This window comes from Salvelinus alpinus, chromosome 3 (genome assembly GCF_045679555.1).
Source record: "Salvelinus alpinus chromosome 3, SLU_Salpinus.1, whole genome shotgun sequence".
Taxonomy (NCBI): Eukaryota; Metazoa; Chordata; class Actinopteri; order Salmoniformes; family Salmonidae; genus Salvelinus; species Salvelinus alpinus.
In genome coordinates this window covers 38,454,273-38,469,408 of record NC_092088.1, presented here as the reverse complement: position 1 = coordinate 38,469,408, position 15,136 = coordinate 38,454,273, and the positions used below count along the sequence as shown (strand labels likewise).

The 15,136-nt window shown below is 41.8% G+C and overlaps 1 protein-coding gene across 3 annotated transcripts in view; it reads left to right on the top strand.

Moving 5' to 3' along the window:
- The window catches only part of LOC139570669 (sorbin and SH3 domain-containing protein 1-like), an 86,343-nt gene extending 80,257 nt beyond the window's left edge, over positions 1-6,086 (top strand). For all 3 annotated transcript variants that reach the window (XM_071392745.1, XM_071392744.1, XM_071392743.1), the window contains one exon: positions 1,165-6,086. In XM_071392745.1, coding sequence (XP_071248846.1) covers positions 1,165-1,232 — 68 coding nt within the window. In that variant the 3' untranslated portion in view covers positions 1,233-6,086. The remainder of the gene's footprint in view (positions 1-1,164) is intronic.
- Positions 6,087-15,136: the final 9,050 nt, after the last annotated feature.

Genomic DNA, 15,136 nt, shown 5'->3' with positions numbered 1-15,136 from the left:
ACAATGGTCAATCTTAGCGCTGGCAGTAGCGCTATAGGTTTTGGGGTGTGTCAAAAATATTTTAGCTATTTTCACAACCGGAATTATTGGCGCAGTAGCAGGCAGTAGCTGGGTCTTGATGAATAAACAAGTTGTGGATGCGTCGCGGCTTGACACCTCACTGGCCAATCAGAACGTGCTCAATGGCTAAATATGTGGTCACTTTAAGTTGTGTATTTACGATCTTTTATGTATTGCGTTGTCATCAACTCAACTAGTTCGTTAAATAGCCTCCCCCGTATTTGCTAAATATGTTGAATATGTTTGCAGTCCACATTGTTCTAATTGCATTGCTTCAATACGGAAATACATTGTTTTGTAGGGGCTGTAGGGGCTAGGCCTACTGTAAATTGGACATGGACATGCCAAACATAGTCAATAAGCAAGATTAAATGCACTAGGCTATTGATGAGGCCTAAAAAAACAGTGTATAATGTTCCATGAACATAAAGCAAACCAACCAACCATAGGAGGCATCTTAATTGGGGAGGACGGGTTCATGGTAATGGCCGGAGCGGAAAAGGTGGAACGGTATCAAATTCTTCAATTACATGTTTCCACGTGTTTGATGCCATTAAATTCGCTCAGTTCCAGCCATTATTATGAGCCATCCTCCCCAGAGCAGCCTCCACTGGTGCACACGTAGGCATAAGGGCTCTTCGGCAGGAGGCATGGATGTTTGTCCTATACATTCAATATTGTTTAATAAAACATTGGTTATAGGCTACTGATTAGGCTACTATGCGCCTCCGCTGACAAAATCGATGCCATAACCAATTGGATTACTGCTAAACCAGCTTTTAGTGAGTCTTAAATATCACCAGTAGCGCTACTTGAAATTAGCACATGTTTTTAATGACACACATCAAATATTTCCACCCCTTCCACCTCAGCGCAAGCGAGCTGATATAAGATAGGTCAATTACCAACCCTGGCGCCATAGCAAAGCGCTGGTTTTTAACAACTCGGAATTGCCAAAGAGCGTGCGTTTGGCTCAAAGATAGAGCCCGTAGAGTTCAAAACGTATGTGTTTATGTACTCAATGGTAGTGCTTGCTATTATATCACATAAGTAGGCACATTTGATTGCAAAGACTAACAAATGTTGTTGTTGTTTCGTTTTCAGGTACCTCGAAGAGGACAAAACAGTTTGGCACGTTTCCAGGAAATTACGTAAAAGAGGTCAACTTATAACCTGTCAACAAACATTGTATAGTGTGAGGAGAACCTAGCTCTAACCCTTGGTTGCCTGTTGAGTGTTGGGAAATAATTACTTTTACTCTTGACTGTTTAAATTAGGACAGTCATTTAGTCAAGTGAAGACGTTTGTCTAATGTAAGTGATCAGTTTGGTCTGAGGTATGTTAATGTGCATGAGGTGGCAATAGGAGAAAGCTAGCTGTTGACACTCTGCCCAATCGTCAGTGTGGTGTACACATACCTTAACCACGTCCTGCACAGTACATGGCTGAATTTATCATATGATATTCTGACAATGGAATTTTTAGTAAAACAATTAAATGTCACACACTGCGGTATACACTGAGTGTACAAAACATTTAGGAACACCTTCCTAATATTGAGCTGCACCCCCCTTTACCCTCAAAACAGCCTCAATTCATCGGGGCATGGACTCGAGGTGTCAAAAGCATTCCACAGGAATGCTGGCCCATGTTGACTCCAATGCTTCCCACAATTGTGTCCAGTTGGCTGGATGTCTATTGGGTGGTGGACTATTCTTGATACACAAGGGAAACTGTTGAGCGTGAAAAACCCACTATTGTTGCAGTTCTTGACACACTCAAACCAGTGCGACTGGCACCTACTACCATACCCCGTTCAAAGGCACTTAAATCTTTTGTCTTGCCCTCGTAATAGCACACATACACAATTCATATCTCAACTGTCTCATGGCTTAAAAATATTTCTTTAACCTGTCTCATCCCCTTCATCTACACTGATTTAAAGTGTATTCAACAAGTGTCATAAGGGATCATAGGTTTTACCTGGATTCACCTGGTCAGTCTGTCATGGAAAGAACAGGTTTTCCTAATGTTTTGTACACTGTATATTCTTATACAGTAGGTATAGTACTTGCGGTGTGTTCTTGTGATTTGTTAACTACTATACAAAGTATTTTTGAAGCACATGAATGTCTATCTATATGAGGGAGCAGTAGCAGAGCAGTTTATGGATCAAGAGAGCGGTTCTTATAACCTCCATGATGGATCAGGAGGGCTCAAATGTGTAGTTGATGCACTAGAGAAATAGGAGCTGTTATTCATCAGCTACCTTTCAGGACCTATGTTGGGAAAAGTCGTTTTATTTAACTTTGAATGCAGATATATTTGAAGGTTGACATGACTTGCTAAGCCGTCTAGAAGACAATTTTTTCCCCCTAGGAAAACCCATGTAGTGTTTGTTTGGACATACCATGAAGGTACCAGCCTGTATGTGATGGTACCTACTTGGACAGTGTCCAACAGACCATATTCCTTGGTTTAAATTTCAAAAACCCATTGACCTGACAGCGAACTTAAAGAAACAAATTTATAGGCCTGCTATATTGTGTATCATCGTGGAATGGCTTGATTTTGTTAGCTCACAATGCACTAAAAGTTAGAAAGCTATGTTTGTGACAATGTAGGCTTGTAGTCTTTATAAAAAATAGCAGAACACTCTTACCTCAGTGTAGTCCAAAAGCTTCCAATGCCATTTTAGTATTGCCTCTGGTTTCTATTCAAGGTCTGTACTATAATTCGAGCATGTTCATCTGCATGATAGAAATCCCAATGATCAAACATATTAGCTAAGCTTTCTGTCAGATGAAGTAATGAATGCAATCAGGAAGACTGGCTCTGCTATGTATGTACCTGATGAAGATAGCTTGTGTGTGTATGAGCTAATGAGTGAGTGAGTGTGCGTGATCTTCTGTGATTCCTGTGAGGTAGCTGGTGGCAGACAGCTGCCTAAACTAGACTGGCTCCAGTGGAACCACAGGACAGGCATGGTATGCCACTTTTTTAAAGCACTTAACTGTATCAATAGCTAGGTTCCCATCCAATTGGCGATAGATTTGAATGTGAATATTCGACAATCCGCATAAAAACAATATGCACATTTTCCCACCAGAGATGTGTTTGAATCAAATTGACTTGTTGTGGATGACGGGATGACGTAGTGCACATAAATATAACTTTTGCAGTTAAATTCCCATGCCCCAAAAAGTGAAATGTGTTTCCATCGCATTTTCAACGCTACTGAAGGTTTTGTCACAAGAATGTTGTGTTATATAGAGAATATGCCCACTCTGGTCTTGGCACGTGCGTTTTTAGCCCCAAGTTCGCAGATAGAGTGCGGGTAGGCTAGCCTACATTATGTGATTATTTGAATTGTCAAACAGCCAAGCATCAATTATCATGTCACTAGAATATTTATTGGAATGGAGCATTAAGCTCATCTCCATGCACTTTCACCACCCTGTGAAGTTCATCATAATTTATTTAATCTATAGCTTAATAAACTGCATGCTTTCCCGAGTTGTAGTGGGACGACCACATGACTCTAAGTTAACTTGATATGATATTATATCAATATTTTCTTATTAAAGGTATTTCCACCGCCATTTCTCGCATAATTAATTTGACAGACAAAAAAAAACCTTTGGAAAGTTTAGCGACAAATTATTTTTTATTTTATCCGACTTGTAACTTTCTTCGCATGAAAAGGTTAGTGCCATCATTATTTTGAGGTCTAGGCACAACAAGAAAAACATGACTAATTATCTTTGAGCTGGACTACTCCCTCAAGGAAGATTGCTTTGAATTCAGATATCAACGTATTGAAGCAGTCTTCCTGTGAGGACAGAGGTCCCCAATTTGAACGCTTCATCAGATTTGTAAACTGGTAAAAGGCATGCACCATGTCAGAATACTGTATATTCTGAAAACTTGGTAGATTGAAAAAAGGATGCCTTATGTTGTGGCAGCTCTACGTTCTTCTCTCTTAACTTGGTCATATCAAATTCTTCCTCTTTATGACTAACTGCTATGTGTTCTTCCGCGGAATCCTAAATGTCATGAGTGACAGTCTAGGTACACTAGGCAGTGTAATTGAAATTAGAGTATATCAGTAAGACTATCAACATCTAACTCGTATTATTACCTTTTTACAGTAGTAATACTAATCTAGTTCCTGGAGTGATACCGATTAAGAGTATTTATATGTTACATATCTTTATTTATCCACTTGATGAAGTTAGCTACAGTAGTGCAGTGATGATTAGCATTGACCAGATTGGGACATGGTTTGGAGTTATTTAAGTGGCTACCCCCTATCGTGTTACCTTTGTGAGATATTTATTCTACAATGAAGTACAGCTCGCCCTGTTTACTCATTTGTCTGTTGTACTTGAAAGGAATAGAAAGCTTAATTCTGTCAAGCTGTTACAACGTTTGTCATTGACGTGAGACAATACAACACTCAAAACATTCATCATCGTTTATCCCTAGCTTTTTTATAGCCAACATCGATGAGAATAGTCTTGTGTGACGGTTGTTTTTACCGAACCAGTTACGTTGTGCTGAGTTTGTCTCTAAATCATTCATATGACTATCACAAAGTATTTTGCGGCAACAGTGGAGCCTAGATGAGGTGTTCTACTCACAGGCGGCCGGTGAAAACTTAATTGGGAAGGTCGGGCTCTAGTAACGGCTGGAACGGAATCAATGGAATCGTATCGAACACATCAAACACGTGCTTTTCATGTGTTTAACGCCATTCCATTTACTCCATTCCAACCATTATTATGAGCCGACCTCCCCTCAGCAGCCTCATGTGGTTCGACTGTATGGCCATTCATGTGTTTGTAAGTAGCGTTTCTTACATTTACATTTCCCCTTGGTCTGCTGCACATAACTGCCACAACGTATGTTTCTGAAGGATAACCTGAGTGGCGGTTGTATTATGACTCAGCTGTGAGCTGTTTACCACATAGAGATACAGTGTAACACAATGTGTTCTATTTAATGATGTGGTTCCCCCATGCTAGCACTTGCACTATAGATATGACCCTTCTCCAACACAGACATCCGAAGTTAAAACAAAACTTATGAGATCCAGGGACAATTTAATAAGGAAAGGTCTGTTCCATATCAAACTGGCTGTATGATAGACGTTTGGCAACAAGCAATCACTCTTGTGGTATCGTATGATAGCCTTTACAAGTCAGTGTAGAATGTTGATGTGATAAAGTGCTCCATGAAACATCACAGGATGTATGAATGTATGATTGTGGAGTACTGTATACACACATAATGTAAAAAGGATCAGTGCTTTCAGCTTGAATTAACATGTAAACCATTAAACAGCCTGGCACAATAAGGATTGTAAATATGTATAATAAAGAAGTATGGAATCCAAGTGATGGGAAAAAGTCACATAAAGCTCTATCAGTTGGCTTATTTACCTGAATGATTTTTTTGGGCAAAGCACAGAGTGAAGAGTTATTTAGCACAGACAGTTTGATGCATATGAAGTAACATTACGCTGCCATTTTGCGAGGATCGTAATGCCTTATTTCAGATACAAATTGTGCCTAATTTTCATTTGCTTTTATTGATTATCACAGAAATGTATCCATATGTCATATTTAAGGATATTACTATTGTTTTTACCATTAGATTTAGTCCTTGATGGGAGAATACATGTACTAAGTACCACTACTGTACCAGTACCTTGACTAAAGTGTGACACTGCTTCAAATAAATTATTAAAAAATCAAGGCACTTAACCCTCATTTGCTCCAGCGGTGCCGTACTACTATGGTTGACCCTGTAAAACAACACATTTCACTGCACCTATCCGGTGTGTGACAATACTATATATATTTTGTTCTTTAGTTTGCCAAGATGCACAACCTGCAACAGGTTTTGTTTGTTAGCTTTTTTTTTTGCGGTGCTGTTTCAGTGTCAATATTAAAATGAAGACAACACTATTTACTGCTGTGATTTTGGTATTATGCAATATTTAATAAACTATATAAAGCATCCTGAAGTACCATGTGTCTAATGTCATGTACTGGGTCTAACTTTGAAACAACTGAAGGGTTAAAAAAAACTGTTTTACAGTTATTTGTATTTAATGTTGTTTGACTAAGCTTATTCTAATAATTTTCTGAAAAACCCATACTGTACACAGAACAGACTCACAGACGCAGGTATACTTCAGAGAACCTGAGATGTCATGGATAACGGTGATTATATAATCAGTGTAAGATAGGAGACAGCACACACTCATTTTGCCACGGGGCCTGCATTCGGTCTTCCACAAGGTCCGAAGGGCCGCACTTAAATGTTTTTATATTTCCTCGCTGTCAAAATTTGGAAACTAGTGCTCTATCCATCTTTTTTGGAATTTTCAATACTCCCTGACTGTCTATATTTATTTTGAGTGAGCTGGACACGTTCAAGAAACTGTTTAAATGTAGGTCCATTATCATTCCTACACAGTTTAGTTTTAGTCATTCTAATAAAGTATATTGAATATATTGGACCCCTTAGTGGGCCGGATCCGATCTGTGGGCCGTATGTTTCACATAAATGATCATGGAAAAGTAAACCATTTTGGCTACAGTGAGGCCGACACCACCAACAACATCCCAACTGAACCTCTGATTTGAAAGTGATCAATACAGTTCAAACGATTTATATTGCTTTGTTAGGCCTACTCGATCATGCACTGAGAGGCCCTAATACAGTAGGCCTAGTAGGACAGTTTCTGTGTAGGGCCTACATTAATTTGCTTGTCTCCTATCTTACTCCTATATAGTCCAATATGTGAAAATGTAAACTTTTTCATAAAATCATGAAACTTGTTACACTTGCACAGTTTGGGGCCCTGATTATTTTCAAATATGGAGCCATCGCAAAAAAAACAAAAACATTTTCCACCATAACCAAATAATGTATTTTGCATCATATCTCCTGAACCAAACATTATAACATAGAAAATGTCATGTCTACATTTTGATGGTCAATGATTACAACAGTGCCATGTACAACATCATAAACAGTTCCAATGATTATATAATGGTGAACTGCCGTGGGAAACGTACGCAACAGAATAGTATTTCTGTGCCATACAGTTAACTGTCTACTGCTGTCGTCTTTCCCCTGGCTGTGAATGTAGATACTGCGTGACATGACACTGTAAATTCATGGAACACAGAAAGGCCTTTGAAATTGTCTGGACCCAGGGACTTGGTGATTTCATGGGCATGTACAGTGTACCTCAAGCTTGTGGGTGCCAAATGCCACTCACCAATCCTCAAATTATATTTCAGAAGAGAACATTTCCATTTTGGAGCAATTCACAATTCTCATTTATGATTGTAGTAACAGTCTAGATAACATCAATCAAGCTCATTTTGAGATCATGAAGAAAGGAACAGACAAGGAGAAAATCCTTCCACAAATGATGCATTGGTGCAGCACATCAAAATCAATGAATACAAATGTTATTTATATAGCCCTTTTCACAACGATTGTCATGGAGTCGTTAACAACAACCCAGCTTAAACCCCCAAAGAGCAAGCAGCAACAAAGGAGAAACAAAGAAAAGATGGACGGAACCTCCTTTAGCTGTACCGAGTAGAAGGTTGGAGTGCATATGACCATCTAGGCCAGACAAATGGTCAATTTAGGCAAAATAGTTTGGTCTAGTATACAGTACGTGACCAAGATTCAAGGCATGGATGACCAACAGGGTCATAGTAGATGAGAGTGTACAAGACCCTCTAGCCAGAGAGTCCACATATGCCGACAAAGATCGACTTCATCCACATTGGGACATAAGTCCATAATGAGTCTATATCTGGGCCTTCTGTGTGACGTGGCTAAGCCATCGGAGTCTCTTGATGGGCATGGGTCCTGAGATCCTCAAAAAGTTCTACAGCTGCAACATCGAGAGCATCCTGACTGGTTCCATCACTGCCTGGTACGGCAATTGCTCGGCCTCTGACCGCAAGGCACTACAGAGGGTAGTGCGTACGGCCCAGTACATCACTGGGGATAAGCTGCCTGCCATCCAGGACCTCTACACCAGGCGGTGTCAGAGGAAGGCCCTAAAAATGGTCAAAAACCCCAGCCACCCCAGTCATAGACTGTTCTCTCTGCTACCGCATGGCAAGCGGTCCCGGAGTGCCAAGTCTAGGACAAAAAGGCTTCTCAACAGTATTTACCCCCAAGCCATAAGACTCCTGAACAGGTAATCAAATGGCTACCCGGACTATTTGCATTGTGTGCTCCCCCCCAACCCCTCTTTTTACGCTGCTGCTACTCTCTGTTTATCATATATGCATAGTCACTTTAACTATACATTCATGTACATACTACCTCAATTGGGCCGACCAACCAGTGCTCCCGCACATTGGCTAACCAGGCTATCTGCATTGTGTCCCACCCACCACCCGCCAACCCCTCTTTTACGCTACTGCTACTCTCTGTTCATCATATATGCATAGTCACTTTAAACAAATCTACATGTACATACTACCTAAACCAGCCTGACTAACCGGTGTCTGTATGTAGCCTCGCTACTTTTATAGCCTCGCTACTGTATATAGCCTGTCTTTTTACTGTTGTTTTATTTCTTTACCTACCTATGGTCACCTAACACCTTTTTTGCACTATTGGTTAGAGCCTGTAAGTAAGCATTTCACTGTAAGGTCTACCTACACCTGTTGTATTCAATGCACGTGACAAATAAACTTTGATTTGATGTGCCATGTGACATTTTGGCAACCTGTCTTCTTGTATAGCTTACTGTAGGGTATTTTATTCGGTCAGAAGATGCAGCAGATTCTGTTGAGACATCCATTGCTGAAAGACTCCATCCCTCTCATGTCATTCTAGACAACCCAGCAACACTCCAAATCATACAAGAGAACAGATTTGACATTGCTGTTGTGTTATAGGTGGATATTTGTTTTGATGCTGTTCTGCTCAGACCTCCAAGTAGGAGGTGTTGGGAAAATGCACAATGGCGTTGTCTAGAGATTTTACAGCTGGGGAGAATACAGTGACAAGAAAACGTATGTGAACCCTTTGGAATTACCTGGATTTCTGCATAAATTGGTCATCAAATTTGATCTGATTTTCATCTAAGTCACAACAATAGACAAACATAGTGTGCTTAAACTAATAACACACACGTTATTGTATTTTTATTTTCTATACTGAATACATATTTTAAACATTTATTTTGTGATCCAATTATTTTGCGTACGTTGTCAGAAACTGTGATTTCATTGGATTTCTTCGCATTGTTTACCTTGGCAGTCCACCATTATATAAAAATCTGAACTGCTTTTGGTGTTGTACGTGGTACCTTTTTAATAATGGACCATCAAAACATGGGGGTAGACATCTTTTCTGTGTTATCATGTTTGGTTCAGCAGATATTTGTAAAAAGTCTGGGTGTAGCTGGTGCAGAGGAGTCAGGTGCAGGACTGCAGAGATCAGTAATAAAAGTAACTTTACTCAAAATTACCAAAAACATGTAGAATACCAAGCCCACACAAAAGGACCAAAATACATAAAACAAACACGCACAAAAACCATGGGGAAAACAGAGGGTTAAATAATAAACATGAATTGGGGAATTGAAACCAGGTGTGTAAAACAAAGACAAAACAAATGGAAAATGAAAAGTGGATCGGCGATGGCTAGAAGGCCGGCGACGTTGACCGCCGAACGCCGCCCGAACAAGGAGAGGGACCGACTTCGGCGGAAGTCGTGACAGTATCCCCCCCCTGACGCGCGGCTCCAGCAACGCGTCGACACCGACCTCGGGGACAACCCGGAGGACGAGGCGCAGGGCGATCCGGATGGAGACGGTGGAACTCCCGCAGCAATGAAGGGTCCAAAACGTCCTCCACCGGCACCCAGCATCTCTCCTCCGGACCGTACCCCTCCCAGGCCGGCGACGTCGACCGCCAAACGCCGCCCGAACAAGGAGAGGGACCGACTTCGGTGGAAGTCGTGACAATATTACACAAAATACATTGTCCGATTATGGCGTAATAGCAAAATGGCCACCTGGAGACGTTTCTGATGTTGTGTGTGCATATAGGAGAATTGTGAAGTACTCCAAAATGGAAATGTTGTCTTCTGAAACATAATTTGAGGAGTGGTGGGTGGCATTAGGTACCGACAAGCACTTGAGGTACATACAGTGCCTTCAGAAAGAATTCAAACCCCTTGACCTTTTCCACATTTTGTTGTGTTAGAGCCTGAATTTAAAATGTATTATTTTTTGTCACTGATCTACACACAATACCCCATAATGTTAAAGTGTAATTATGTTTTTAGAAATGTTTACAAATTAATAAAAAATGAAAAGCTAAAATGTCTTTAGTCAATAAGTATTCAATAATTGTAGGAGTTAAACTGTGCTTAACAAGTCACATAAGTTGCATGGACTCACTCTGTGTGCAATAATAATGTTTGACATGATTTTTAAATGATTACCCCATCTCTGTACCCCAACATAATGGAAAATAATGGAATTAAAAAGATGTCGTCAGAGAGGAGGGCTGCCGTTTCATGAGCTCTTAACCAACCGTGCTATTTTGTTTGTTTTTTCGTATTTTTTGTAACTTGTTTTGTACATAATATTGCTGCTACTGTCTCTTATGACTGAAAAGAGCATCTGAAAATCAGAACAGCAATTACTCACCTTGAACTGGACGGAGAATTTGTCTTTAATGAGTCGGGCAAGAGGGATTTACTCCAGACACCTGAACAGGTCCTCATCCCCGTCATTCGCAGGAGAAGAGATGGAAAAGATATCACGGAAAGAAATCGGGGTGCCTTGTGAGGATCCACCGACGAGTGGTTAATCTGCCCTTGCCATCCGTACTACTGGTCAACGTGCAATCGCTGGGAAATAAATTGGATGAGCTAAAAGCATGTATATCACACCAACGGGGCATAAAAAACTGTAATATCTTATGTTTCACAGAGCCGTGGCTGAACGACGACATGAATAACATACAGCTGGCTGTACCGGACATCTGTTGAAGAAGGTGTGGACCAAAGCGCAGCGTTGTAAGTGTTCATGATTTATTTTCAAAAAAACACTTGATCAAAATAACAAAGAGCAAAACGACAACGAACAGTTCTGTCAGGTGCAGAAACACAAAACAACTACCCACAAATACAGGTGGGAAAAGGCAACCTAAGTATGGTTCTCAATCAGAGACAACGATAGACAGCTGCCTCTGATTGAGAACCACACCCGGCCAAACACACAGAAATACAAATCATAGAAAAAGGAACAGAATGCCCACCCAAATCACACCCTGACCAAACCAAAATAGAGATATATAAAGCTCTCTACGGTCAGGGCGTGACACTGGCGGGTTATACACTGCATCGGCAGGATAGAACAGCAAGGAAGTCTTGAGGTTTTGTTTGCCTGAGGTAGAGTATTTCATGATAAGCTGTAGACCACACTATTTACCTAGAGAGTTTTCATCTGTATTTTTCGTAGCTGTCTACATACCACCACAGACCGATGCTGGCACTAAGACCGCACTCAATGAGCTGTATACCGCCATAAGCAAACAGGAAAATGCTCATCCAGAGGCGGCGCTCCTAGTGGCCGAGGACTTTAATGCAGGGTAACTTAAATCCGTTTTACCTAATTTCTATCAGCATGTTAAATGTGCAACCAGAGGGGAAAAAACTCGAGACCACCTTTACTCCACACACATAGATGCATACAAAGCTCTCCCTCGACCTCCATTTGGCAAATCTGACCATAATTCTATCCTCCTGATTCCTGCTCACAAGCAAAAACTAAAGCCGGAAGCACCAGTGATCAATAAGAAAGTGGTCAGATGAAGCAGATGCTAAGCTACAGGACTGTTTTGCTAGCACAGACTGGAATATGTTCCGGTATTCTTCCGATGGCATTGAGGAGTGCACCACATCAGTCACTGGCTTCATCAATAAGTGCATCGATGACGTCGTCCCCACAGTGACTGTACGTACATACCCCAACCAGAAGCCATGGATTACAGGCAACATCCGCACTGAGCTAAAGGGTAGAGCTGCCGCTTTCAAGGAGCGGGACTCTAACCCGGAATCTTATAAGAAATCCCGCTATGCCCTCCGACAAACCATCAAACAGGCAAAGCAAAACATTTTCAACCTCTCCCTGTCTGAGTCTGTAATACCAAGTTTCAAACAGACCCTCATAGTCCCTGTGCCCAAGAACACTAAGGTAACCTGCCTAAATGACGACCGACCTGTAGCACTCATGTCTGTAGCCATGAAGTACTTTGAAAGGCTGGTCATGGCTCACATCATCACCATTATCCCAGAAACCATAGACCCGCTCCAATTTGCATACTGCCCCAACAGATCCACAGATGATGCAATCTCTATTGCACTCCAAACTGCCCTTTCACATCTGGACAAAAGGAACACCTATGTGAGAATGCTATTCATTGACTACAGCTCAGCGTTGAACACCATAGTGCCCTCAAAGCTCATCACTAAGCTAAGGACCCTGGGACTAAACACCTCCCTCTGCAACTGGTTCCTAGACTTCCTGACAGGCCGCCCCAGGTGGTAAGGGTAGGTAACAAGACATCCGCCACGCTGAACCTTAACATGGGGGCCCCTCAGGGTTTCGTGCTCAGTCCCCTCCAGGACCTCTATACCTACCCTGTTCACTCCTGACTGCACGGCCAGGCACGACTCCCACACCATCATTAAGTTTGCCGATGACACAACAGTTGTAGGCCTGATTACCAAAAACGACAAGACAGCATATAGGGAAGAGGTCAGAGACCTGGCCGTGTGGTGCCAGGACAACAACCTCTCCTTCAACGTGATCAAGACAAAGGAGATGATTGTGGACTACAGGAAAAGGAGGACCGAGCAAGCCCCCATTCTCATCGACGGGGCTATAGTGGAGCAGGTTGAGAGCTTCAAGTTCCTTGGTATCCACATCAACAACAACAAACTAACATGGTCCAAGCACACCAAGATAGTCGTGAAGAGGTCACGACAAAACCTATTCCCCCTCAGGAGACTGAAAAGATTTGGCATGGGTCCTCAGATCCTCAAAAGGTTCTACATCTAAACCATCGAGAGCATCCTGACTGGTTGCATCACTGCCCGGTATGGCAACTGCTCGGCCCCCGCAAGGCACAACAGAGGGTAGTGCGTACGGCCCAGTACATCACTGGGGCCAAGCTTCCTGCCATCCAGGACCTCTATACCAGGCGGTGTAATAGGAAGTGCCTAAAAATTGTCAAAGACTCGAGCACCCTAGTCATAGACTGTTCTCTCTGCTACAGCATGGCAAGTCGTACCAGAGCGACAAGTCTAGGTCCAAGAGGCTTCTAAACAGCTTCTACCCCCCCTCATCTAATCAAATGGCTACCCAGACTACTTGTATTGCCCCCCCCCTTTTACGCTGCTGCTACTCTCTGTTATTATCTATGCTTAAGTCCCTTTAATAACTCTACCCACATGTATATATTACCTCAATTACCTCGACTAACCGGTGCCTTTTCCTACTCTGTACCGGTACCCCCTGTATATAGCCTCGCTATTGTTATTTTACTGCTGCTCTTTAATTATTTGTTACTTTATTTCTTATTTTTTGTATTTTTCTTAAAACTGCATTGTTGATTAAGGGCTTGTAAGTAAGCATTTCACTGTAAGGTCTACACCTGTTGTATTCGGCGCATATGACAAATAACATTTTATTTTAATTTATTTTATTTTAATATATAAATATTAGGACGAGTAATATCGGAGTGGCATTGACTAAAATACAGTAGAGTCGAATACAGTATACATATTAAATGAGTAAAGCAGTATGTAAACATTATTAAAGTTACTAGTGTTCCATTTTTAAAGTGACTAGTGATTCCATGTCTATGTACAGTGGGGAGAACAAGTATTTGATACACTGTCGATTTTGCAGGTTTTCCTACTTACAAAGCATGTAGAGGTCTGTAATTTTGATCATAGGTACACTTCAACTGTGAGAGACGGAATCTAAAACAAAAATCCAGAAAATCACATTGTATGATTTTTAAGTAATTAATTTGCATTTTATTCCATGACATAAGTATTTGATACATCAGAAAAGCAGAACTTAATATTTGGTACAGAAACCTTTGTTTGCAATTACAGAGATCATACGTTTCCTGTAGTTCTTGACCAGGTTTGCACACACTGCAGCAGGGATTTTGGCCCACTCCTCCATACAGACCTTCTCCAGATCCTTCAGGTTTCGGGGCTGTCGCTGGGCAATACGGACTTTCAGCTCCCTCCAAAGATTTTCTATTGGGTTCAGATCTGGAGACTGGCTAGGCCACTCCAGGACCTTGAAATGCTTCTTACGGAGCCACTCCTTAGTTGCCCTGGCTGTGTGTTTCGGGTCGTTGTCATGCTGGAAGACCCAGCTACGACCCATCTTCAATGCTCTTACTGAGGGAAGGAGGTTGTTGGCCAAGATCTCGCGATACATGGCCCCATCCATCCTCCCCTCAATACGGTGCAGTCGTCCTGTCCCCTTTGCAGAAAAGCATCCCCAAAGAATGATGTTTCCACTTCCATGCTTCATGGTTGGGATGGTGTTCTTGAGGTTGTACTCATCCTTCTTCTTCTTCCAAACACGGCGAGTGGAGTTTAGACCAAAAAGCTCTATTTTTGTCTCATCAGACCACATGAACTTCTCCCATTCCTCCTCTGGATCATCCAGATGGTCATTGGCAAACTTCAGACGGGCCTGGACATGCGCTGGCTTGAGCAGGGGGACCTTGTGTACGCTGCAGGATTTTAATCCATGACGGCGTAGTGTGTTACTAATGGTTTTCTTTGAGACTGTGGTCCCAGCTCTCTTCAGGTCATTGACCAGGTCCTGCCGGGTAGTTCTGGGCTGATCCCTCACCTTCCTCATGATCATTGATGCCCCACGAGGTGAGATCTTGCATGGAGCCCCAGACCGAGGGTGATTGACCGTCATCTTCAACTTCTTCCATTTTCTAATAATTGCGCCAACAGTTGTTGC